Source organism: Zophobas morio, unplaced genomic scaffold (assembly GCF_036711695.1).
Source record: "Zophobas morio isolate AGI-343-1 ecotype UQ-CSIRO unplaced genomic scaffold, CSIRO_AGI_Zmor_V1 ptg000007l, whole genome shotgun sequence".
Lineage (NCBI taxonomy): Eukaryota > Metazoa > Arthropoda > Insecta > Coleoptera > Tenebrionidae > Zophobas > Zophobas morio.
Window position 1 is genome coordinate 11,119,967 of NW_026972112.1, and position 27,972 is coordinate 11,147,938.

General features: G+C 34.8%; 2 protein-coding genes across 3 annotated transcripts; one reads left to right on the top strand and one right to left on the bottom strand.

The window, feature by feature from the left end:
- Window positions 1-414: 414 nt before the first annotated feature.
- Window positions 415-23,841, bottom strand: LOC135124552 (excitatory amino acid transporter 3). Of its 2 annotated transcripts, none has more exons than XM_064049710.1 (8): window positions 23,752-23,841; window positions 10,724-11,167; window positions 3,777-3,819; window positions 2,484-2,529; window positions 2,232-2,430; window positions 1,599-2,024; window positions 1,412-1,546; window positions 415-1,354 (listed from the first exon to the last, which is right to left on the bottom strand). In XM_064049710.1, the coding sequence occupies exons 2-8, from the start codon at window positions 11,152-11,154 to the stop codon at window positions 1,195-1,197; spliced, it is 1,440 nt and encodes a 479-aa protein (XP_063905780.1). In that variant the 5' UTR covers window positions 11,155-11,167; window positions 23,752-23,841; the 3' UTR covers window positions 415-1,194. The 2 variants fall into 2 exon arrangements, with proteins under 2 accessions (XP_063905780.1, XP_063905779.1); XM_064049709.1 differs by lacking the exon at window positions 23,752-23,841 and adding an exon at window positions 17,026-17,165.
- Window positions 23,842-25,796: 1,955 nt separating this feature from the next.
- LOC135124100 (GATA zinc finger domain-containing protein 1) lies at window positions 25,797-26,762 on the top strand. The gene is made up of 3 exons (XM_064048970.1): window positions 25,797-26,223; window positions 26,274-26,460; window positions 26,509-26,762. Exons 1-3 carry the CDS (start codon window positions 25,873-25,875, stop codon window positions 26,676-26,678), a joined length of 708 nt encoding a protein of 235 aa, XP_063905040.1. The 5' UTR covers window positions 25,797-25,872; the 3' UTR covers window positions 26,679-26,762.
- Window positions 26,763-27,972: the final 1,210 nt, after the last annotated feature.

Consider the following 27,972-nt stretch of genomic DNA (forward strand, 5'->3'; position numbering starts at 1 on the left):
CTAGTACTAGATCAAGTTTCACATTTTGTCTCCTATTAAAATTCGTCTTTTGGGACTGAACAAGACTTTTAACTACACTTTGAATATGCTTTAATTTTTCGGTAATTAATAATCAAACAATTGTTTTAAGACTGCCAGATGACGTCAGGTGTGTAATCAAATTGTGGTGGTCAGGATCACATGACGAAAGTCGAATAAAAATGCTAAAGTCAAGCGGCTTCGAGGACTATCTAAGTAATCTCCCCTCGAGCTTCAAAGCTGACATTTATGGCACTTCAACAACATTGGCATTTCAAAAACTATGCTTTTGCTGATTTTTTGTTACTGTGAAATTTTTTGACATTGGAGATTTGAATTTTTAAGAGCAGGGGTCATCGAAAAAAGTGGAAAAGGGGAAGCAATAAATAAATCCGCCTTAATCTACACATGTATTATCAAAACAAATATATAAATCGAAAAATTAAGCTAAAAGTACCTCAATATCGTCCCGAAAGAGTTCGGTCCAACTCGGATAGAATATGGCACCTCTTTACCTACATACAAATTACATTATAACGGCAGTTATTGTCTTGATATTTGATAAAAACCTGCGAAATAACCGATTTCACAAGTTTTATCATACTCTAAAAATAAGTTACACAACAACGTCTTACACGATAGAATTCAATATAAACTATATCTAACAATTTCGACTAACTTATTTTAAAACATCTCTAATAAACATAATTGCTTGGAGCTATCATATTGAAACACTTTTAAGTTAAACTTAACCGATTTGATCGTCATTAAATAAAAATTGGTCCCTAAACTTGAACAAAGAGCAAACGTAATAAATAAAATCCCAACGAACGTCAAACATACATGGGAAATCGCAACCGCCACACCCGCCTCCACCGTCGCTCAAGCCCGAACTGCGGCGGCGACGGCCGCGGCGACTTCGACGACATTAAATATCTGAATCAACAACAACTACTGACACAGTTATGGCCTCTAGACGACATTTACTATTATGACATGATATGTACACTGAAGATATCAACACAGTGTCAGAGAATGGACGAAGGCGCTCCAGATTACGAGGCACCGTCTTCTGTACAGTTATTGTCTGGTGGTCGCGCTGCTGGTGGCTCGCAAACCGGAGCATCCTCGTCAGAAGAGCAGGTTTACGGAGTGTTTGAGTTAGGGGCTTAGGTATTAGTTGTGTACGTCTTTTGACATCTCTACGAGCTCCTGCGGGTCGGCGTTCAGCCTGTCGAGTTCCGCGTGCTTGTCGAGCTCGCCGACGCTGAGGATGTCCACGAGACGGGCGCCTATGCAGTCGCACATAACGTTGATGGTGGTGCGGAACCGATCCCTAGAACGTCAGAAAAAGTTTCTTTTACTCACGCAAGACTTACGAAGAACCACTTACAATAGCCAATCGACCGCCAATATGTTGATAACCTCTTCCGCCGGCAGCCCCACCGTGTCCAGCACCATCACCATAGTGACCAGCCCGGCTTGCGGGATCCCCGCCGCCCCGATGCTAGCCGCCGTCGCCGTCACGCTGCAACAAAGCCGCGAATGAGCACAGCCTCTCGCCTGTCGCCGCCACATACCAAACCGCCACCGTCTGGCCGAACGCCAGCGTCTTGCCCTGCAGCTGCGCTATGAAGATGGCCGCCACCGCCTCGTACAGCGCCGTGCCGTCCATGTTGATGGTGGCGCCCACGGGGATGACGAACCGCGTAACGCGCGGGTCCAAGCCCATGCGGTCTAGCGTCTGGATGGTGATGGGCATGGTGGCCGAGCTGGAGGCCGTACCGAAAGCGGTAGCTAGCACCTGACTGAGCTGGGCGATGACTTTGAAGGGGAGGCGGCGCGTCGCTATGAAGAAGATGACGGAGATGGTGCCGAAGCCGTGCAGGAAAAGCCCCAGCAGAACCGTCATGAAGTAGTATCCGAGGCGCTGCAGTTGACCGAGGAAGCTGTCGGTCTCGACCATTTTGCTGGCGACGAGGAAGAAGACACCCAAGGGAGAGAGCCTGCGGGGAAACGGGGAAGTAATAAGTAAATTAAAAGTGGATTTAAAAAATGTTTTTGCCACCCCTCCAACTTCCCGAAACTCCTCTCGCTTTTCCCCGAACGTGCGGTTTAACTATAGCTTCCCGCACCGAGAGCAAACATCCCCTGTCTACGGCCTGTCGCAGTTGAAAGCTGATATTTGATACGAACAAACAAGCGGCACTCACCATATAACCCAGCTGGTGATGTTCATCATGGCCTCGCTCAGGGACTGGAAGAAGTCGACTAGGATCTTTCCTTTCTCGCCCATCTGGCCTAAGCTGATGCCGAGGACGATGCTGAAGACTACCAGACCCAGCACGTTGGTGGTGTTTTCATAGTTTTCTTTGAAGGGCCATTTGATGAGCTCAGATGACGGTACGTCGTCTAGAGGTTACAAAAAATTACAAAGGTTGTTGGAAGAGTGACGCAAGGGTTACCTTTATCGCCTGAGTAGTTCTTGGGTGGGAAGAGCACGGTTTGTGACTGGAAAAGAGTAACTAAAATGATTATTGTGATTGAGGTATACACAAACTCATTGCGCGGCAGCGGCAAGAGTAGGAATTAGATTATTTTTGGGAGGATCAACAGCACTAAAACAACCAGCTGTTAAGACTGCAAAACTGGACGCAAAAAGTTTCGTATTTAACAGAATGACTTCATTATTATTTCGCATTTCTTTTCTTTTGGAGTTTATTTAGAACACAAGAAAAAAACAAACATGCTGAAAGAGGTTTTCTAAAAACTCAAGCTAGCCTCGCTCTCCTTTTGCCTTAATTCACCGAAAATCGTTTACCTTAGGTATTATCTAAGTTAATTAAAAAACATGATACAGAATAAACAGTATTAGATTTTAAGTTCTTGTAATCGTTTTCTTTTGATATTGTAGTCGAATACGTCGATATGTCTGGTGGCACGTAAAATTTGACAAACTTGCTTTACTCACACACAGTTTAGCTCACTGCGCTTGCAGTTACTCACTATATATGTTATGCAAATATATAAAAAATGATTTTAAATCATCGGTATTGAAGACACAAGTTAGCCAAAATTTTTGACAGATCGAGCCATGGAATACATTCGTAATGATTTTGTCGTTGTAAATTGATTTGCTGCAGTAGTAGAAACAAGCAGCACGTTTTATTCGATTGAATTATATTTAACTCGATAAATACTTCGTGACGTGTGGTCTGACTAAGCAAGAAGTCTCTTACTCTCTATAATTGAATAATTGGTCATCGCGATTTGTGCATATTAAGTAATCACACTATATTGCAGGGATAATTCAAGAAGAACTTAAAGCTTAAACCATTCTCTAAATTGAATTAATATAAACGCAGACCGAATGAAGACTGGTTATATGAATTTTGAAATTTACAATCCAGGTTAGCATTTCCATGAGCAGCTTACTCCCGCGGAAAAAAAACAGTGTCTCTCATCCCCAGATCCACTTGTAGATCCTTCGTCGACATTTTTCATTAAAGCCCAAATCCCTTCCTTCTTATTCATTGGCGCGCAGAGTACAACAAAGCGTCTCTTCTTGTATCGCGCGTTTCCAGGACAACAACCGTTCGATCTTTGGCGTGCAATCCTCGTCTCGAGGATTTTCAGGATTTATTTCTGTCAACTTATTTCTGACCAATCAATACTCAATTAAGACGAGCAAAAGGAGCGAACGATTGCGAAGCGTACGAAATGTAATAAAATAATAACGAGCGTCAAAACTGACTCACCTGTTGGACGCAGGCCTGTACCAGGTTGGGCGGGAAGAGGTTCCTGGAAGAAAAAAGATCATGATGAGCTCAACGAATCGATTCGGTAGCAGAGGAGTTTTTAATAAGACCATTAGAGCAGGGAAATCGAAGCACAAACTTAAACTTGTTTACGTCGAAGTTAATTCCGTGTTTATTTGGCGTTTCACAGTTCGCAGAATACGAAGCGACACGATCTCGTTGCTCGTGCAAATGGTATTCATCGTTATTTGATGTGTTGTTTTTGGTTAGACTAGAATTTTTTTAAATATTACAATCAAATAAATAAGATTTTTGATCGTCCCCTCTTAAAATGAGTGACGTCACCCAAGAAATCTTTACTGCGAGCACAAAAGGTGTGGAAAGTTCCGCTTATATTATAATTGAATTTTTTTAACAAACGCGACGTTTTCGTCAAATTCCATCTGCAAGTTTTTCGAGCTACTGCACCGGACGGATATACCGTGACATGAGATCATTAGCATACATATCAAAATTTCCTGCCGCAACAAGCCATGTCCTGCTGGCTGCATTTTACTACGGATCGGCGCGGAAGAGATAAGAAAAGGTTCGCTGGGTGAGAGTGAGCCGCGAAAAGGGGTGGCGGATCTTGAGATTTGTTAACAGGGAAGAGTTTAGGCGTTCTCGTGTGTAGTTCGTCAAAAGTTTCTAGTTAATATTTGCCTGTTGATCGCGAACATGTCTGGTGGATCGCTGCGTCAAGTGTCACGTGGCTTTGTGCGAGAGTTAATTGAAAAGCGGGTTTAGTATGGAGATGCGTGAATGTAATAAAGCAGACGTAATGTGTAATCAAATATGTGTAAGGACAGAAGAGTGTAAATATTCTGGGGAAAGAAAGATTGATGATGATGGCAGTCATGTTTAGCAATTACGTTTATTACTGTAATCGTTTAATCTCAAATGTGGGGGTATAGGCAACCAACAATAGGACTAATGACATTAGAATGCATACAAATCGTAGATGCAGATTTTTAGTAGCAAACGACAAAGTTGTACGTAAACAATTCATGATAAAAAAAGTTGTACAAGGTTGTTAAACTTTTTCAAATGCGTTTAATATCAATAAACAAAATTGTAGTACACACTACGTAAATAATTTCTGATAACAAGCATTATACGAGGTTATTAAAATTTTTAAAAGGACATTTTGAAACCGACGAGAAGCATTTTAAATTTTAATAAATCCTTGAATAATAAAATTTCACGTTTCACGTTTCTTGGCGTTTTGGAATTTATAGAACACGGAAATACCAATTTAACTTTTTAAGCCCCAAAATTTAAACACTAATATATTTAAAAAATAGTTTTGTAATACCCCGAATTTGAAACTCGAGTTAGACGTAAATAATAACGTAAGTTAAGTTTAAATTGTAACTTTAAAGTTGTTTGATAAATGCTAGAGTTTGTGCCATTTGTCATGTGGCATTTTGGTTTTTAACGAACATTAAAACATCATTTTACTGACATTCTCATTTTTTTATTAAGGTAGTGTTATTGAGAATAAGATATGTTTTATCTCGGTTTAACGAACAAATCACTCCAAAACTACTATTGAATACTGCTAAATACTCCGTATATAAATAATAATAAACTCCAATTTAATTTCAATATCAATTTCTTTCTATAATGTTAATTCATTTTTGTGTCGCTTCTAACTTGTTTAAGCCTCTATTTATTTTTTATGCTTTTTACTCGAAATACAGTACTGTATCTAGGCCCTGACGCATGATATATATATTCACTGTTGTGCCAATTAAAACATTTTCCATGCTGTAATTTCAGCTCGTATTTCTATGTTATTCATTTTTCCATTTGTATCAATTTGAAATTCTTTTCTCCACGGGGTTTTAATTTATTGCAATATCAACATTTTATACACATCATCATTTCACCAATCTTTTTGGCTCGTTTGTAGTCGACGTGTTAAAATAATATGAGTATTTTTTTCAAAATACTAAAATAGCGACATCCCCATTTAACGGATTACTTTAATTATAATTTACTTCTAAAAAAATTGGAACTTATTTTTATAGTGTATGCAAATCAATTTATATCGTTTTCAATTTATGTTATTTTTAATAATAATAATAATAATCATAATAATTTCAATTGATAGTAACTTTATAGAAATAAGAAGCTACCAATAAAGAAGAATCACAAAAAAACCAAATATAAAATGGAAAAAAAACAGACAAGTACATGATCATAAACATGAAAATTTTGGTTTTCAAAATAAATTAAAGTGCGGACGGTTTTGACACCTATTGGAGACATTTAAGAAAAGAACCTCGTCACTTTTCTACACGAGACAGAAAAATTTCCCTTAAGTTGGGCAACAATAAGATGGTTACAGGAACAATAGTGCGAGTTATATATAAGGTCTCTAGCCAAATGACCAGACCTAAACCCTATCGAAAACATTTGGTGGTGATAATCACCAATTTACCACAGTGTACGAATTAAAAAATGCAGTGTTAGACAGCGTGGGGCAATTTAAAAAATATCTATGATTAAATTAATTAAGAGTAAGAATTCCAGATTGCTCGAAACAATAAGAAAAAGTGGTGGAAAACCCACTACTATAAGTACGATAAACATCGGCTATCAATTGTTTCACGTTTTAATCAAATGTTACTATCGTAATGCACTAGAGTTTATTTATTATAGCATAAAAATATATCTGTAGAGAAGAAAGTTTATCTTGTACTTTTAGCCTTTCAACTTTTCAATATAAAACTATCTCATATACATAAACCTCAGCCAACTTTTCTAGCAAATAAATCCCCCAAATTAAGCTGTTACTTAAAATTGCAACAAAATTAAAAATACATCAAACACAATCATAATTCTCGTCGCCGGCTGAAAAACCGCCAATTCATTCATTTAAACGAAACTGACACAACCGAATTACTTGCTCATCCATCTACTTGACCTACATGTGGGGTCACGACACAACTTATTACAGCAACAACTTTGTTTTTATCGGATTAGAGCGACCTCACCTCGGACGCGACATTACTACAAAAAACCGCAAAAGCGCTAATGAACAGGAACGAAAACAACACCTGTTACACCTTACACAACTTATTATTATTCTGCGGAAATTCTTCGACGCGATTTACATTTTTTATATTTGTGGTTGATTGATTTATTAGGATACATGGTGAGCATAAAGTAAATCTTAAAACGACAGGACCAACCTTGACCGTGCCAGCCAATAGGTGCGAACAGCGCCAAAATTTTTAATTTATTCGTAATACAAAGATGACAGAAACGATATACAGGGTCTAAAAATAAGCGCTAATCAGGAGAACGAGGTGTGGACGCCTGCCGGAACGAATAAAATCGAGCAGCGGATAGTAGAAAAGAACCGAAATAGCGTGGAAAAATGTGTCAACGGACACCTAAATAGCGCAAGAATGACAAACAGAGAAAAAGTAAAAATAACCGGGGAACGAAAGAATTATTAAGAACAGTTGGCAACAGTGGCAGCTCCGGGTTCCCACTCAGCAGAGAGATTATTTATTGTAAGTGTTAGTTTCTTTTAGTAGATTGTAGTCCCAAAAAATACATTTCCTGGTTTCACTTTTATAAAATTGTGTACATTTAACAAATTCCAGAATTCTTTAGTATATTTATTATCTGAACTTAGTAAACACTTCTTGCATTTGTCTGTCAACAAGAAACACCCAAACCTCCTTAAATTGGACTTATTATTCAAAACAAGCAGAAAAAGATGTTTTCCACCCTGCCGCCTCCCCCGCGCGCCCCCGCTGATACAGAAACCTGGCAAATCCCCCCTGAATAGGCAAATTTTTAATTTCGCTGTATTGGAACCCTCGGTTTGAATAGAGTCAAATTCTCCCTTTATAAACAGATTAATAACTTGTACATGAATACAGAGCTTCGAAAATTGGGTGCACACAAGTGAAAATTATGAATGAGTTTTCTTTGGACGCCGAGCCGGAGCTGTGATTTATTCGGTACAAAAACGGGCGCGTGTTGATTGGAATCGAGAATTAATTTTCTTTTGATTCGATCAGAATCTGACGTCTTTTTCAGTTCTCCAACACCTGTGATTCAATTTTAAATGGGTCGCTTCGGTGTCCCAATTTTCTTACGAAATTTGCGGATTTGTGACTAGGGGATTATTTTGTCTTTTAAACTGACGTTCTGCTGGATATTGAAAGATTAATTATGCCGTTGCAACCGGATTGAGAAAGTATTAAGTGAATGGTTTATTTGTTTGTTGGGGTGTTGTGTAAGGTAGTTTTGGCGTGGCGGTGGTCATCATTTAGATGGTTGTTGAAGATATTAAATTCATCAAACACTGTGACGATTTTTAACAAATAAAGTTTCTCTAGCTGTTTTTTGGTTGGAAATATGCCATTTTGTTATATTTCTTTAATGCTATTTTTACGTTGATTGTATTTATAGTGGCGCTTAAATGTTCGCGTTTTAAGTTAAATGAATCGTAGACAATTATCCACCTGAAAATACTGACAACATAACGAAAAGTTTGTGTTTTTTCAGGACACTTTAAAATAGTAAATATTATGTGAGTATTTTAATGCTCCCGTTACTTATTTTTTATAACATATCAAGTTTCCAACACCCCCGCACTGCCTACTCGCAATTTTTAAATATCAGACAGAATGATATATATTCAGTTTTTCAGATATTTTACAAAATTTCATTCTTTAAAAAAAAATTGTAACAGCTTCTTTATGTTAATATAAAAAAGAAACCAAGGGTCGCCTTGTTTCTTTGAATCTCTCAAAAAATAACAGTCTGATAAACTACAAGTACAAAAGCAAATAATAAAATATAAGTAGGATTTACTTTGCAAAATTTTGAAATGACGTATTAAAATTTTTACTGGGGCTTCATTCATTATGTTTTGAGTCATTCTGTACAAGCAGTTATATAAAATACGAATGCATTGATAAACCACAAGTATTTCATAATATTTCACACTTTTTAGATAAGATAAACAGATACATTTTGATTAACAATTTGCTATGCTTATGATAACTTTGAAACGTTTGCAACATTTCGCAGCATTCGGTTTTTCAGCTTCTAAACTAAATTGTAAAACGTTCCTATATAATTTTGTGTTTTCCAAAAAGGCGGATTCATAAAGCACAAGTATAGATTTTTTTATAAAAATTAAATAGCATTTAGGTATACAAAATTTTGAGATGACGACCGGAAATTGTTGGTCCTCCCAATTGTAAAAGGTAAAAGGCTCGGAAAGTAAAAAGAAAATTGTTAAGAAGGATCCTAAATTTAGGTCAAGTTTAGTTTCACTCAACTTTAAAATAACATTACAATATTTAAATGAAAAAGAAGTCGAGACGTGTTTGTTGAAATTTTCTTCGTTTTCGTTGTTGTTATTTGCAATAAAGCTCTGACTGCACAATATACCATTACTCCATTGTAAAAATGATTTTATTGCTCATAAAAAAAGTATCGTAGGATTAACTGAGTTAAACACTTCTAAGCTCAAGGAAGTAACGTGCCTATACTTATAATGATGGTTTAGATATTTAAAATACAACTAGTAATAAAACAGAAATATGAATAATTGATACATTAATAACAAAGCAACTTTAGAAAAGAAAATGACTCAAATTCCTTTGGAACAGATAATCTTTACCTAAAAAATTTTATTCGAATTTCGCTAGCAAAAAATAGAAATAACAATAAAAAAGGGGCAGGGGAAACCCAAACTTAAAAACAAAAAACAAAATTTAGATCGTATTAGTAAGAAAGAAATATAAAGGCAAGAAATAACAGAGAAAAACCAAAAGTAAGACGATAAATTTTGTAATGTCTCTAGATACATTTTATTTTTTAGATTCTGCAAAGCATAATTTATTTCCCCATGCAAGAGATAATTATGCAGCAATTTTAAAAATTATTTGGTATAAACACTCTAGTACAAAAAAGAAAATATAAAGGCTGTAGACAAAAATCCTGATGGATTGACGTAAATCTCCTTGGCGTAACATTATAGTGATGTTGTGAAATGTGAAAATTAATGGAATTATAAAAGCTCTCAAAAATAACTTCCTCTAAAGTTGTTTATAATGGCAACTGAAAATTATTCACAATACGCCGACTATACTGATCTGCATAACTGTCATTCCTTGTATTTATTTTTAACAGTTTTGTTTCATCGTTTATTTATTTAATGTTGTATGAAAAAAAACTAGCTCAAACAATCCTTTGACCCAAATTCTGATAAATGTAAGTACTCTCAAAACATGTTTTGTTCAAAAAAATATTCAAAACAGTCATTAATTTCTTGATTCCATTACAATTGCTAAAAATTTCCGACCTTTGGTTTCAGACACAAATAAACATTTTTTCAGATCGTAAAGCCTCAATTTTATGTTAAGAACTAGCTACTACTAATGCCGCGCTTCCACCATCCGTGAGTTTAACAGCAATTTAAACGTCAAATTACTATGACAGGAACCTTGAGCGGAATGCAGTCAACTCCAAACGCGCAATTAATCGAATGCCTGAGAAGGAAATCTGTGAAAAATTAAAATTTCATCAATACGATGGGACACAATTGGAAAATATGTCATAAGGAAATAATTGATGAGTAACAGAAGGGCGTCTGACAAAAACATCAGACTTAAATGATAATCTGATGTCTCCCTCGTGGTGCGTGGTGATGATTAGTTCATGAATATTCTATCCGAGATAATTTTTTCTTCAACAGTTTAATCGAAAATTAATCGGTGCTTTCGGATATTGTTATTAGATTACTGCATAAATATAAAATACCTGGTGACTATTAACGATTGAAGCAAATTTATATGTTGGCAGCTACTGACAACTGACAATAAATTTAAATATGTTGCCAACCTGACAAAAAAAATCAAACTTCTTACCTTATCAAATCTAACAAAGTATCTTGCGTAAGTACATGTCTTGACAACGCCGGTTCGTACTCGCTCTTGTCAACCGCCTCGGCGCCCACTCCCGGTCGTATCGTCACCACCAAGATGATCCCCAGAATGACAGCGCAAACCGTCGTCGTAGCGTAGTACACGATGGACCTGAGGGCGATCTTCTTCGACAAGGTTAAATCTAAGCTGCCGACGGCCGAGGTGATCGAGGCCATCAGCAGAGGAATGATAAGCGACTTGAGCATCCGAAGGAAAATTTCGCCCGGAAACATCAAGTACATGGTTTCCCTCTGGTTCCATTTCTGGGTGGAGAGGGAGCGAAGGGTGCAACCGACGGCCGTTCCAGCGAGCACCCCGATCACCGTGAGGATGGTGATGAGGTTGTTGCGGACGAAGGCTTTCCACTTAGCCATGTTCGAGCTTCACCTGCGAAAAAAGAAAAATTGTAACCGTGGTTGTAGAAGAGGTTTCGAATTAGTTGGAAGAGAACAATTTAGCGCTGTTAGAAATACAAGCAAAAATAAGTTCAATTATAATGTAATGAATGAAATAGGAGAAATGAATGATTCGGCTTCAACTCTAAAAGAAATTCGAAAAAATAAAACGAACAAGACAAATATAGTAACAATATATTTGATAAACTAAAGCAAGATTGAATTGTCAGATGTGACAACAAAGCTGATAAATTGAAACTGAAGTTAAACCACAGAAGTATAAATATAGAGAATCGGAAAAGAAAAAATCCTGCACACAAAAAAGGCAAATGTGAAGACCAATTTCCGAAGTCTGATGGCGTTTTAAGTAATAAAGTGAAAAATGTAATGAAAAATAATAGAAGATCAAAATCAAGAAAATAAGGATATAAGAATATATTTCTTGTTGTAACTAAGATAACGAATAAAGGCCAAGAAGTTATCGTTAAATGAGATAAAGTAATAATTTGAATGAACAGCAAAAAGTGACCTGAAAATGAGAATTCTAGTTCTTGAAAAAACTAGAAGTAGTAAACGTAGTAGTAGATAATCTGGCTACAAAAGAATAGCGTTATAAAACTGATTTAAATGCAAAAGCACTATGTATTTAGGTGTCACTATAAAAAAACAATAGGTTAAAAAGCAGTTCGACCCAGTTCCAACACAACTCCCAACTCTTGTAGCCACTTTATCGTGGCATTAGGTCAGTGCGAACTAGTACTCTTAAATATCAGCTATTACTTGCAGTCCCCGATGATGTCACTATCTCCACAATTAGAATAAATTAACGATGCATACAAGAAATTACGCAACACCATTAATAATCATCAAACATAATTACATAATTTTTTAATCCCTATTTCGTTACATCGCTGCACAAGCAAACTCAATTTTCGCGCTATTTATAAAAATTTCGACTTATCTTCTGATAAACCCCGTAATAAAGCACGCATTATTAGCAGTAATGCTATTTTAATCGAGAATGATAAATGACCTCCGCCTTTAAAACCAAACCAGGAAACTCTCCCCTATTAAAAGTATCACACAAAAAGCCCCAATCATCTCCAGTCTTGCCAACGTAATGGAACGCACATCCCTAATCACATTACGCTTTCAACTTTCATCCCGCTCAATTAACCAAATTATGTTCTCCGCGTCATCGATTCCGATTTTTTGCCAAAGATGAATTAAGGGGGGAGTGCATCGGTGTCGCTCCACAATTTACGCCGACTTTATTCTATAGAGTATAAATTTCGTACCGTTAAATCTTCCGGAAACTGTAGATTATATTAAGTTATATAGACGTTTTGAAAATTCCTTGATTGTAATTTAGTGTACTTGTCCTAGACCATAAAACACGAAACTACCATAAAATCGCGTTAATTAACACTAAAATTGTTCATTCAGCTCATAGATAACTTCATTCATAGTGGCAACAATTCAATTCCCCACACCCGGCATGTTTAGAACATACCATTAGCCGGCGAACGAGTCATTGCAAAGACGAAGAAAAAATAAATGATCTTCGCATTACGAAACTCGCTTCGCTCCAGGCGATGGTTATATTACATAACGCGCTTCCATTCTCGGCATCGTTTTGACACCCAACACTCAGTAGATTTTCGTTTAGCCTTATTCACTAAAACCTCTAAAATGACGGCGAAATTTTAAACGATTTTATAATAACATCACGCTCGGGCCCCGTATTAATTAACGGATTTGCCAGGCCCTGTTCCCTCTTAATTATTTCTTTAAAATAAGTTCCATTTTTATTAATTAAAAGTTCGATTACGTTGTCGTTATATTTTTATTGAGATTGCTTTGTGTTGAGGGGTTGTGTGGGTGGGACATGCGTCAACAGATAAATTAGTGAATGGGTAATTAATAATTATGGTCAAAACATGGGTTCAAAATTGTTCGAAAATTATTTAGTGTTTGTTGTGGTTTTGATTACACAGTTATACTTATATTTAGACAAGTAGGAGGTACTTGACGGCATTGAGCATGGTCTTACCTTGAAAACTGACTCTTTGTTGTTACACACGTTAAGTAATAAATGAAAACGTATGGCTTATCTTTGAGCTTTCTGTAGCGCTAAATTTGTACAAGATCTCTAAAAATTATTTTAATACCAGTGTCACATTCATGCCACTGTATCTCAGCTATTTGTTAAAATAAAATTTTGACAATTTTAAAATAAATGACAAACTTTTGTTTTGAAGTTTCTTTCGTTAACTCCTGTTCCTCCAGATAATTACAAAAATGTCATATTTAATGACCTTTTGGTGTCTACTTCCGGTCGGAAAATTCAAAAAATCCCAAAGACAATGTTGATTTCACTTTCCACGTGTACTTTCTGCTTACACCGGAACGCCCCCCCGTGACCAGAATTCCGTAACATAATTTAACCTAACTCATGCAAATTTATTCCCAAATTAATGTTTAAATTATCATAATTTATAGTCGCCCGGTCATTGTCGATCGGCGTGCTAGCAATTTCAAGTCGACCCCTTCTGCTGAATTTTAATAAAATACCTCTTGTATCTGAAGCGAGTATCTGGCGTTTTATTAGTTTCCTTTTTAATTTTCCCAGATTCGTTTCATATACGCGATTGTTTCGTCGCGAGTCGACAAGAGGGCTCAAAAAATAAAAGTTAATCGGATGAAACCGCCTCGAGCCCGCTTCTTTAATAATTGTTGTCACTGTACAAAGGAAGTTTTGTGCCAAAACATTTAATCTGTTCTGGTATAGAGTGAAGTCGGGAAGTTTGCCAGAAGAGAGGGATTATTAACACTCGAACGAATTGTTCGTGGCGGAGGTACCGAGATTGTGAACGAAAATTTTCGGCTTGGGTTTCCACTTTCCGGTATTTTAAAAAATTGCAAATTTAAATATCTCTCTGACGTTGTAAAATTGCAAACATCATTAAATTCAGAGGTCTTTACAAGTCTAAATAATAGAATTAAATGTGTATTGTTTTTGAAAGAATTAAAAAAATCGGGGACTCTTCCTGTTTTGGTTATGAAAGAACTTAAAAGAATCTCGAGGGCGTCCAGTGTTACGTTTTTGAAAGGATTTGATAAAAATCTCGGAACCTCTGTTTTATTTTTGAAAGAGCTTGAAATTATCTTAAGGGCCATTTTTAATATGTGGAAGAATCTTAGGGGTTCGTTATATTTTGTTTTTGAAAGAATTTGAAACAAATTTGGGTAATCTTGGTATGTTGTTTTTGAGAAACTTTCAAAGAATGTTGGGGGTCTTAGTCTCTTTTTTATAGTAACTTACAGGAGGTGTCATAACAAAAAATATAAAAGATATTTAATTGTGGCAATGCGTTGTAAATCAAGTTGCAGAAATTTAGACAAAGTTATAAGACTTATAAGTATATGAATTAAAGATAAATTTATGAATACATTTACCTTGGAACAAAACCAGAAACTTCCAGTAGTATAAAAATAAATAGCGATTAGTTTGTTGAACTTGTATTAGCCAGTTTTAGGAAAAAAATTGTAAACATATTTGAAAAGAAAAAAAATATAATAACATGTTTCAAATAACCGTCTTTGATAGATGTAAATGTAAAATTAGAAAAGAGATAAAAAACAAAAAATTGCAACTTTGTCTATTTGTACTTAAAAGATAAAAGTCCATAGATTCTGGCGATGCCAACTATGTTAAAAAATTTGGCAGCTTGAATTCTACTAAATGTATATTTATAACTTAATAGCTCACATTTCGGGAACTTTTTTCTCAAATATTTGATAGTCTTAAATATTGTTTTAAAAGAAAAATATTCCTTGAACTTTTATTAAACATTTGCACGTATTTCGAACGAATATTAACTTCTCCAGCTGATGCTAAAAAATCTGTTCAAGGACTATTGGCTAATTTGAATTAAAATTTTTGTTGACAGTACTAATTATTATTATTAAAAACTCCTGAAAATTGGTAAATTTTTGTTAATAAAATACATTTTTTAAAAATTAAGCTATGAACAATTATGAAAACATTGAGTAAACTCACCTCATTTGACTTACACCTGTTAAAACTTTTATGACTTAAGCGGCTTATGCCAAACCACCCTTATAACTCAAACTGGCTATTGTATTACTTAACTCAGTTCACAGCTACATTATCCCAACAATGGACATTAATAATCTTGCGGTTCGGGTCCATAAAGCTTACAATAGCCAGTTTGACCTATAAGGGTGCTTTGGCTTAAGCCGCTTAAGTCATTAACAGGTGTATGTCAAATGAGGTTTGTGTACTATTAATGAGATCGAAATAACAAAAAAGAAATTTGTGGATTTATCAAAAATATCGACATCTTGGTACAAGAGAAATCTAAATTAATCAAAAAATCAGTTAGTTCAAATTTGTCTTTTTAAAAACAACAATTTGCAAATACGTCACGAATTTTTGATCGAGAATACATTAATTGCAGCAATTTAACGCTATTTTTTAAAATGACAATTTAACACTAAAACGTGGGAAAAGGAAAAAAGTAAATTTCACGGCTCTGTATACCGTTCACCGAGTTCTTATCAGTAGGAAACAGAATGCGCTACGTAAGTCAAAGATATAATCGCCACGCTTGAACAACTAAAAATTTTTGACGGACGTCTTTAATAGCACATTGTAAGATGAGATTATGGGTTTCGAATCGTCTCATTTTAATTCGAATCCGACACACTGCTTGCATTATTATTATTATTTTAAGTGCGTTGTGAACGATAAACATTTAATTTTGTTTGATAAACAGAATATACATCACAACACGTACCAAACATGCATTTGAAATAGAAAAAATTGATGGAATTTGAGAGATTTTCTGATGCCATAAGGTCGAAATGCAACAAATGAATGTCGCAACCATAGAACGCACATGTTGGACATTCTTTGGCAAGATTTTGTTTCGCCGCAAATGCTAAGGTTAGAAAGAGAAAGTCTTAAGAAAATCATAGTTCTTTTTTTAAGTGCTCTGGATACATGTCATCACAGTTTACTATATGACAATGGTAGCGACTATATGTTTTAGTTAAGTGTTTCGTCGTATTGAAAAAGGAATGATATTACAAATATGGAAACTTTGAAAAAACTTGAAATCATTCGAGGAACTTGTGTTGATTAATATCACACTGTATTATTAAGAAATATAAAATCGATTAAGTCGCCCAAAACTAAACAAAAAAACATATAGAGTTACCGAATATGTTACTACAAAAAAATTTACGATTAGCTCGTTGCATAAATCAAACAAAGTTCGCTAAAAACAACACCATTAAATTCGTGCGCACATGTTCGTTTTCGTATCGTAACTTCCTACATGTTACAATTAAAAGGAAAACAAAGCGCACCGACCAGTCTAATTTCGCCGCGATAAAATCGCGTTTGGGCCGTTTTCGGTGCATATTTGGCCTAATCGCACATTCGCACCATTTCGGTCCGCAATCATGACCACTCGAAAAAGCCAGCAACCAGCCTCTCTCGCGCCCAATCCCGGCCGCCTCCGCCCGCCGGCCGCCACCTGTAGCTCGCGCCGCCGCCTCCGTCCGAATTCCCCGCCGTCTATATTTAAATGGTGAAAATAGAAAGAGCACAGGCCAGGTGAGCTAGCATCCCTGCACGCATCCAACGCCACAGGCAATGATCGCACGGCCAAAGGAAGTGTTTAATAAAAGTAAATTATCAATGAGAATAACCGTCCCGAAGCGATCCGACCGGGAAACGTGCATCGGTGATTTTTTGAGGTGGAGACGGCGGCGGCATCGATCGCCGATCGATTTATGGGGGGCGGCGCTGGTACTTACCGTTCAACAGGTAGCCAGATGGGAGCTGGGCATCCGCGAAACGGGCACAGAGAACAGCGGCGCACGACTGACGAGCCCGCCGCGAAAACTGCCGCGAACTGTTGTTCCACGGTTTCTGATTCTGTGCCGTGATGTTCAATTGCCGGCACACCGGATCTCGCGAATCTGGGGGGATGGATGAGGGCAACGCCAATTGTAATTGATGCCGACGCCGCCACTGGGAAGGCGCTGGACGGGATAGGATGGGAGCTGGGCGGGGTGGGAAAGATGGGGCACGTGTATAGGGCTGCGGTTTGCGATTTCCCGGTTAAGGCGATGGGGCCGTTTCGAATGACGGCAAATTTTTAAAGCCTTTCGCAGCAGGTTGAATACGAAAATGCAAAATCTTTTTTTTTGTATTTTATGTACGCAGTCTTCTGGATTGACGCATTTCCTTTAATTCGCACATCTTTAAAGTTTTCCACTGTTGCTTCCAGATATTTTCGTGCCCGAGATGCACACGTGATCTTTTTTTTACAACTATGAAGTCAGAATGTTAATATCATCTGTTGACGGTCCCTCACACTTGTTTCATTTGTAGCGAATAACATTAATGTATTTACCGTTTCTTTTCATTTCAGGGGTATTACTTCAGCACTTTTATCCATCAAACCTCCAAGAAAGAATATGTTAAATTTTTTCGTATATTGTTACTGCACTCTTTTCCAATTTTTTAATCAAAACTAGTGTTCCTACCTGAACATTTTCCTTATACTAAGAATGACAGCTTTCATTTTTAAATTGTTTAGAGATGAAATAATTTGAGAATAGCGTTGTGGCGGTAAATCATTACAATGCTGCGCGCTATAGCACGTTTTTACTCCTATGAACTTTCTAGTCGATAAGACAATTGAAAAATTAAAAGACTTGCCTAAAATTATTTAAACAGAATCTCCCTCGTCCCTACTACACAAAAATAAAACTAGTTCAGTTTCTTAGATAAACTATGAAATTTGATTCCACGAATTTAATTTGTTTATTATGACACCCCCTAAAAAGAAACTCCGAACCCTAAGTGTTTTTGAAACCCAAAACAAAGAATTGCTGAAGATTTTCAAGGTTCTTTCATATATTTAAAAAAATTGGTCGAAGGTTATTTCGACATAACTTCCCTCGCCCCTAAAGTACAATACAATAAATCCAGATTTTTCGAAAAATTCTAGGATTTGATTTTGCGAATTTGATTTTTTAATGATAATAGTAATAAGTTAAAATAAAAATATTTATGTAATGTTAAAGTAGGCATGCTACACGTTTGCTCCAAGTGAGTTTTTTCAGTAGAAAATTTTGTGATGACATTATCAACATTTTTGCAAGACCACGTATATCAATTTGGATAGATCCAATGTAATACTAATAATAACAGTACTGTATTCCCAAATTTTCGGGAAAATGGAGTTATTTAATCAATGCAATAAAATGCCTCATTCATTAATTTTTTTGAGTTACCCTATTAAAGTAATTTTAAAAACTGTAAGTGCCAGGATTTTTTCGGCAATTTTGAGATGACGTCATCAATTTTTTGGCAGGGAATAAATGAATAATTTTGATTAACGATTTACCATGATTACCATAACCTTAAAACATTTGCAAAATTTCCGAACATTCGGTTTTGTAGTTTCAAAGTTAAATTGCAAAATGTTATACAATTTTGATTTTTTTCCAAAAATCTGTATGTCCAGAGTGAAAACTCATAACGATTTCATATACAAGTGCAGGAGTATCTTATTTTATAAAAATAAAAACAAACTTACTAGTGTAAATTTTAGAGATGGCATCATCAAATTGTTGGTGGGTATGGCTACTCAAATTTTGGTCAGACTTTTACGTTTATAATAGTCCTGTTAATGTACATACAAAATTTGACAACAATCAGTTCAGTAGTTTCGGAGATTTTCTGTCTAATAAAAATCGACACACACAGACAGACGGATAGACGCACGGACAGACAGAGAGACAGACGATAGACAGACGAAAACGGGAGATCCCTTTTTTCGTACTCTAGAGGTCATGATAGATAGATCAAGAAAACATGAAACTGGCAAGTCGCCTGATGAACACAGGCTGTAAAATAGATTAAGATGCAGTAATAAAATACAGGATGTTCTATAAAAAAACTGAAATATCGTATTTGAAAATTGAAAATTAAAAAATCTGAATTCTGTTTTATGCCTTAAAAACAAAACACTCTGTATAGTTAAAAATAATTTTAGAGTATAGAAGAATCATACAATTTTCGTCTTTGATTTTTTTTTCAATCTCTAATAATAATAATAATTAATAAGACCGTGGGGACCGCTTAGTGACTCATCCTGTATATATAAATCCAACCACAGTTCTAAAATTATGAAGACAATCATAAATCACGTGATGGACTCATCATATTTCGCACATTTCAGAGGGGATTTATTCGGCAAAATTTTAAGATGACGTCATCAATTTACAGTTTCTGATTTAATCAATAAAATCAATTGACTCATTCATTAATTTTTTTTTATCATTCTAAAAAATATGAATGCAGTGATAAATTACGTATCCTAGGGGTCATTAAATGTTAAAAACACAAAAGTAATCAACCCGATGGACTCGATTACAATACTTCCTTAGCTTACGTTCAGGAAGTAAAAAGAGGAACCGCAGGTCCCTAACATTCTTCCATACTCTTTCAAAACAAAACAACAGGGGTCCCAGATTAAAAAAAAATTGTCGAAAATAAAGCACAAAGAGCTCCCAAAATTCTTTCACATTCTTAAAAAAAGGCTTCAGGATCCTCCAAGATTCCCTCATACTCCTTCAAAAACGAAAACACCAGGTGTTCCCAATTTTTGTTTTAATTTTTCAAAAATAGGACACAAGAGCTACCAAGGATTCTTCCACACTTTAGGGCATAACACAAGGGGTTTCAAATATTCGTTGAAATTCTTTTAAAAACAAATCACGAGAGGTCCGCGATTGTTTTTTCAAATTCTTTCAAACATAAAATACAAGGGGGCCCAAAGATTCTTCCACAATTCTTAAAAAAAGAGATACTACGTGCCTTCAAGATTCTTTCAAACCCTTTCAAAAACCAAAACACCAGGTGTCCTCAATTTTTGTTTTAATCTTTCAAAGACAGAACACATTCACTTTAAAAAAAAACACACACCAGCTCCCCCCTAGATTCTTTCAGACTTAGCAAGAAGCATATTATTTTATGAAATTCAATTACAATTTTTTTTGCAAAATTTTGAGATGACGTTATCAAATTGTTAGAGGGGAAACATCGAAAAAATGATATCATTCTGTAAATATAGTTATCACGTCCAAAGGGGTTATAACTCTAAAAAGGACTGATTTTTACGTAACAGAAAATCCCTGCCAATCAATTGATTTTCGTACCACCATGAGTATGCTATTTATCTCTACATTCAAAAAAATTTTCGGAAACTTGTCATGGGCTGTAAAGCTTCACTGACACAGTTTGAACATATCTGTTCGATGGAATTTATAAGAGTAGTGAATAATTTCCAAAACCACCGAGACACATAGCAACATTTGAATAAGTGTGTAATTTGTGTCTTTTCGTGGCTAACCTTGTGGAACACGTACTTGTCACTGAAACGGAACGTTGTATATGCCAATGGATGGTAATTAGCCTATGCATTCCGCAATATGTGGGTTTATTCAATATTGAGCAGACATCAAAGAGTTAGAGAACAAAGGAGATTTACGATTAATTATTATTAGCGAATAAGCGGATTCAGTTGCATTACTTTAACATGTGTAGCAATTTATCTACTCCTCACTGCTGTTAGTTTTAGCTATTTTTTACACAACACGTTTTTACAATATTTCTGTGAACGTCTAGCCATTTGAACGAATAACAGTCTCAGAGAATCCGTACAAACGCAAAGAACTGGAGTGAACACTGTAAAAATATTTCTTGTTTTTGTTGGATTTAAAATGGGTGTATTTTAATTTTTTCCTTTGTCGCGAGCACTCTAAAATTGTCCACGTGAATTGGATGTTCAAACAGTGGCCACTTGATCCATACTGCTTTTACTTCCCGATCGTAAGCTAAGGAAGTATTGTAACAGCATCCATCGGTCCCTGTCTGTCTGTCTGTCTGTTGTCTATCGTCTGTGTCGTTTATGGCACCTCAGAAACTGAAGACCCCATATTCTTACATACAGTTTTTTTGACAAAAAATCAAACTTGTGTAGCATGAAGCAGAAAATCTACTAAATTGATGACGTCTCGCTAAATTTTGATACATGCCATCTAAAATGTGCAAAACATTATGAGTTTATACTTGTGGTTTATCAATGCATTCATATTTTTTTCCACTTTCAAAAAAGAAAGGGGATTTGTTGGAAACTTTTTTTTCGTAAACATAGTCAAGAAAATTGAAATATAGTGATCTACAAATTGCGAATCAGTGCTGTAATCACTGAACCCTGCTTAAAGCGTACTAAAATAATACATTATGTTATTAACAGCGATAAGATACGTCTAGGTTCGAACACGTAAATTAAAGCACGAACCGTATGGCGTTTCGTAAATCAGGATTTCTTTAAACAGATGTAAAAATTCTTTGTAAAATTTTTTGTCTGGTAGGTGCAATCTTAGTACTCTCAATAAAGCTAGATAAAGTCACAGACAAAACTTAACGACAAAGTGGATTTGCACTAATAGCCTACACTTAATTTGTCAAAATTTTAAAGCTTTAGCCCCTGCATGTAAATGTCAAAACAGAGTGACACAAGTGACAGATATAATGACATTCACGTGACGTGCAAGTAACACTATGATATTGTGGCTAAAACCACAATGTCGATATATGCATATATATATATAGGTCATAATACACGAATCTCAATAAATCCAGTCGACTAAAAAATCTCTAAATTGCAGTATTAGAAAAAAACTATTCAAAACTGCCCTCGTTCCTGAAGTACATAACGTCCAATAAATCCTGCTTGTTCGAAAAGTTATAAAATCTGATTTTGGAAAATTTTATTTTAATAGTAAACCCTATAAATTAAAAAATATACAGATAATACCAGTCACACTGTAAGAAAAAAAAGCCGCTGGGTGTTGATGACCGTCTGCTTACTATACTATATAAAGTTGTTATTAAATTTGGACTATTTTGGCGAAAATTTGAATGATTAGGGGGAAAACTCAAAGCGGATTCATAAACCACGAATACAGGAGTATTTTGTTTTATAAAAGTTAAGTAGCATTTACCATGCAAAATTTTGATGTGACGTCATAAAACGATGAATTGATGGGGATGATTAATCAAATTTTGGGTAGCATTGAGAAAACATGAAATTACTATTCGCCGGATTGTTTTACAATACTTCCTTAACTCACCACGTAATAGAAACCCACTGAATAAACATCCTGTTTCCACAGAAAATAAGTTCTAAAACTAATAACAAATCTTAAAATTAATTATTAAAGATAAAACACAAACACAAATCAATTAATATCAGCCTATAATGAAAAACCGGTAGAGCATTTGAGAAGAAGGGTTCTTTCAGCGATGATGATACAATTAAAATAGAATCTTGATCAATTAGTAAGAAACTGTTGAACAAGTTAAGAGGTATCGGATTCAGTAACTGCCCTTGCTTTTGTTTAAAAACCTAATGGAGTTTACTTATTTGTTTACCAATAGCAATATTAACACTGCCATAAAGAGAAATCATTTTTGTATTCAATTAGTAGATTTGTTGATGTTAAATGTTTTAGCACTTTAGTTGTTGTTAACAGATTTAAAAAATTAAATTAGACGGAAAATTTTATTCTACCTATTCACAATCAAAACACCGTTTTAGAAGTTTAAATTACGAAAAATGTCTGGAAGTGACATTTTCTACAAAAATAAAAAAAAAATTGTAAACTTGGGTTCCATTAAAGTGTTAATAACTGGCAAAATAGTTCACGTAAAATGTACTTTAGCAAAACGTAAATTTAATAAAAAATCAGTTTATTATATGGGTCATATTTAAGGGAAAAAATAGCCCTGAATAAAGCAAGAGTCGACCTACTGAAGAAAGAGTTAATACATGTTATTAGATTTATTTAAAATTTTTAATTCATTCATTCGCAATACATAACAACTGTGAAAAATTACCAGAAGCTGTTTTTATATAATAAAGAAAAAAAGATTCAACTTTAGTTCTAATTTTGGAGTTTTTTTTTTAATAAAGAAAGGTATGGTAGTGTCATTGTACAGCTCTATCTTATCTGACGGTTTCGTAAGTAAAAAATGGAATTTCCAGCAGACGTTACGTTATCTATATCTACATATATCCTCAGATGAGAGTAAAGATATCAGTTTAATTTTATTGCAGAACAAAATGTTCTCAACTAAAGTTAAGTGTATTCCGATGTCCACTTCATACCGTTCGCAACAATACAACGCGATTGTTGTCACTAACACTTAGATTTCCGCTTTAAAATTAGATTTTCCGCTTTAAAGTGTAAATTAACCAACAACAGGAAATTTTTGTTGCGAACTACATGTCTAAAATAATCAGTATTTTCAAAATTTCGTGATAAATACCGTCAAAGAAGTACAAAGTCATATTTCGTTAAACAAATAAATCAAACAATAGATATTTTATGTGTCAACGAAACGTTAATAAAACATTGTCAGTTTGTAATTTATAACATCTTTAAAAAACAAAAACCCACCTTGCTATTCTGTCAATCAAAAACTACAATTTTTCTACACACGTACACAACGATTTGCTTTTATCTTCGCTTAGATCACTTAAATCAAGCAAAACATCGTCAGTTGTCTTTCCTCCACCCTGCAAATTTACTTAAAATATTTACTCAAGATAAACCAGACAGACAGGACAAATTTGTTTGATAAAAACAGATCAAAATCAATTAAGGAAAAAATTTGAAAAATGCACGTCACTGTTGGTTGCGTCAAAAATGACATCACCCTTAATTACTGCTCTGATAATTTGAATAATCAACGGATGTCCGCGTATCCATTCCGAAAATTAACCCGATTAATTGTAAAAATATGTGGAAAACTGTCCCACGCTAAAAAAAAAATAAAATGTAGCAAGTGCGTAAAATATTTTTAAATTCGTCTCTGGTTCGTACTAGATCAAACTGTTTGAACTATTTAACTTGACTAATAATTGTGAATTCGAGTGTTTTAGTACGTTAATAGCTGGGAATGTAAATATGCACAGAACTGGGAGACATTATGCAACTCGTTGGAAAGAATAGAATAATAAATTATTTCATTTTCGCGGTATTGCAAATAGCGTCAAGATAACACTGTGTACGTATTTACTTTTCTATTATTATAGAAAATTATGAGATTTTGGTGTGAAGCACACGTGAATTTAAATAATATAAAATCAGTGTCGACACTTCGATAATTAAAAATAAATAATATTTATCGTTTCCGTGAACTACGAAGAAAATAATTTAAGTGAATTGTTTTCGAAAGATTGCAAGTTCCAAGTAGATAGATCTGGCACACGTTTATGAATAAAACATTTCTTTTGATCTTGACTTGTTTTTATGAGACATTAAATTCACATGATTAAACAAACACAAACACGCTGATTACGTCAGCTGACCCGCTTGTCTGGATATTATCAAATAAATTATTAATTACTCCTGTAAACTTTGATAAGAGAGATGAATTCGGAAAATAACAAAACAAACTTTTTGATCTCTAACATCGTCATTATCGCGAAATGTTAAAACTGACCCACATATGAACAGCACAAATTCAAATTTATAATTGTATTACCGTAAGTTTTTAATGCTCGAAAATTACTCATTCTGAAAAAATACGTATTTTACGAGTTATTTATAACCTATTTGTAGTTATTAAAATTTAACGATAAATTATCTAAAAATATAACACAAAGTATGAATATTTCTAGCTCAAAAATAAAATTATTCATAAAAATAAACTGTAATATTTGGAAAATGTATACCAATAGAAAATAAAAATTCATTTAGGTACAAATTGACCAAAACAATAAATAGCTTTATAGAAAAATAATTACACGGGAATTTCGATAATTAAAAAAAAAACTTTTCTGAACTAAAATTCTCTATTTATTAGTCCCCTGTGCACACTTTTTAAGCATTGTTGGTTGCCTAAGCGAATAGTTTTCTTTATAGTTATTTAATAGTTGTTGCAACAGTGGTAATAAGTTTATTACAATAATCATGTCTTCACGATTTTCATGGAAAGATTGACGTATAAATTGTGGTTTATCATTATCCTAAATTAGTATTGAAACTAATACAGCTCAAATACAGTGTAGCTATTACGTTGTTTTTTTTTTTTACTTTTATTTCATTCATTACTAATGGTGGTGTAATTTAAATACTCTGAAAATTAGAAAATTAAAAAAAATGTATATTAAGTTGCATAAGTTCAAACAAGTTGGCAAATTGTCAGTGACTGTATTCGATGAATGAATTTTTCTAATGAGAATGAGTAATGTAATGACCGGTGTTTTGTATTTACTGCTTTTATAAATATGTTTGATTTGAACCATATTTTACCTCCGTCTTTCTAAATGCGTCCGCACAATTCATCTCCCTGAATCCAAATTTGATTTTTAAATAAAAGTTTGTTGACATAAAATGACCAAAGAACTAAGGTAAAGGCCGTAAGCACACAACCAATGGAAAATCGTCCTTCCAATCACAGCTATTTTTCATTGGTGTTTCCACCTTTACGTTTTTAAACGTATCCTAAACCCCACTACTTCACTTTGACATTTGACATAACCTCACATTTCCCCATCGTATTTTCTCACGAAAATGCCCTTAAAGGGAGCCCCTCCCGTTTGCCTGAAATGCGAAACCAGCGAGTCACCTCTGTGGACTAACGCCGAGAACCTCGGTGCGATCTGCCTCGACTGTGTGAACGAAGCTAAAGATAACCTCAAATCCGAACAAGACGATGAAAACGACGACAAGTCGGAGGATTCGAGATCAATTAAGCGCAAACAGCGTACTACCAGGTCGTATAAAACACGCTTGAACCCTTTCGCTCTACCAAAAACCGGCATCCCCAAAGGCAGAGGCAGGAGGGGGCTGTTCAAGAAGACTCCAATTAAAGCACCAAGTGCAGTTGCAACAACAATCACGTCAGAATCGATCTTCTATAAAGTAATTTTCACGCTACACAGTTTGTTAAAGAGAGTAAGAGATGGTTTTAGGGTAGCTACATCCAAGTTGGAGACATTGTTTCAATGCAGGATGAAGATGGGGGTATTTATTATGCGCAGATTAAGGGGCTGATGACTGATCAGTATTGCGAGAAGAGTGCGGTTGTGACGTGGTTGTTGCCCACGCAGGAGAGTCCGCCGCCAGAGGAGGCGTTTGATCCCGCAACTTATATTATTGGTGGGCGGATAATTTTTGTTATTGATAGTGTTAATGGGTTGATTGTAGGTCCAGAAGAGGATATACCAAGGAAATTAGAGTGTATGGAGTTTGTGATGCACGCACCTTCAGATTATTATAAGTCGAGGACGACACCATACCCCATGGTGCATGCACCAGCTCAACCTGGATATATTTGGACTTCATTAGAGACTATTCAAAAGTTACGAGGAAAGTGAAGTGCGTTTTTGTTTTTTCTTGTATATTAAGGTTTTGAGAAATGATTTGCTTTATACTGGAAAATATAATTTTCTATTTCTAAATGCGTGTTTACTTGATGTAGTTTGTTGTGTTTTGTTGGTTGCCTATATCACGTTACAGTACAGATGTACAGTTTGTGTACACAAAAAAAAAAACACAATTGGCTTTTATGTGTTTGTAAACGAAGAGGTAGTTTGAAGTAGGTTCTGTATAAAAATTGGTGACATAAATAGGTACTGACTGACTGTTTTAATTTTCAGTTTATTTTTATTCGCTTTACAAAAAAATACTACAACTTGCTATTTTTAACAAAACATGACGCCAGCGATTACGTTACAATTAATTTAACTTTTATCTTTTCTTAGTAAATCTGAATTAGAGTTGTTAATTCTAGAGGATGTGGTTCGTTTGTTTTATTTATGTTTTTCTTGCTTTATTATCGTTGTTGATAGTTTATTACAAAATAACGAAAGCATTTAGTAATAGGTATCAAGAATAACTCGAATTTGTTTCTTGAAAAATTTAGCACTTAAATAATATCAGTTTTCGGTTTTTAAACCATAAATCTTTCACATGTTGTAATTACGGTAAAATCAACAATGTTATGTAAGTATACTCAAATTTTCCTGTTTATGTCATTATTGCCTTTTTATTGTGATGATTTTTTTCCCCGATCCATGGTTACGAAAATCATCACTACGTCTTTATTTTAACCAATGCTTATTTTAATTTTCTGTGATTCACAGCTCGTAAAACACTTGAAAAAAAGGAGTTGTTTAATTTTAACGAAATTCTGAGAACACAGTGACGCTGTGATCGGTACGTATTGCATTTATGAAACACCGCCCAATTCGGTGCGAAGAAGGTTCGGTACAAACAAGCTTATAAATGTTTAAAGACAAAACCAGCCAAATATCGCTAGTGAGTAAATTTTCGTCATAAATATTAACAAAATTAATGTTCTAACCCAGAGATAGATTATTAGAGCATAGAGATTCAAAGTCGCAAAAAAAACTTAAGCGATAATGTGGACTTTATAGCTACTGCAATTAATAAGTAACGAAACAGAATGACCCAAGTGACAGTTACATCATTGTCATCATTATTGTAAAATTAGCACATTACATAAAAATTTCATAGCAAAAGATTACTGAATATTGTGTATTCATTCTTTATTCATTCATTATTATTAACCCGAGGGTATCTGAAAATGAGTATTTCATATATTCTGTCAATATAATGATGTCACAGTTGGAGTAAAGTACTATATAG

What these genes read in the sequence shown, in the direction of transcription:
- LOC135124552 (XM_064049710.1), bottom strand. Translation starts at nt 11,154, where the DNA reads ATGGCTAAGTGGAAAGCCTTCGTCCGCAACAACCTCATCACCATCCTC. An exon ending in GAACTACTCAGGCGATAAAG is followed by an intron (nt 2,431 to 2,483) that starts GTAACCCTTGCG and finishes TGTAACCTCTAG; the next exon opens with ACGACGTACCGTCATCTGAG. An exon ending in ATCACCAGCTGGGTTATATG is followed by an intron (nt 2,025 to 2,231) that starts GTGAGTGCCGCT and finishes GTTTCCCCGCAG; the next exon opens with GCTCTCTCCCTTGGGTGTCT.
- LOC135124100 (XM_064048970.1), top strand. Translation starts at nt 25,873, where the DNA reads ATGCCCTTAAAGGGAGCCCCTCCCGTTTGCCTGAAATGCGAAACCAGC. An exon ending in CAGAATCGATCTTCTATAAA is followed by an intron (nt 26,224 to 26,273) that starts GTAATTTTCACG and finishes AGATGGTTTTAG; the next exon opens with GGTAGCTACATCCAAGTTGG. An exon ending in TCCCGCAACTTATATTATTG is followed by an intron (nt 26,461 to 26,508) that starts GTGGGCGGATAA and finishes GGTTGATTGTAG; the next exon opens with GTCCAGAAGAGGATATACCA.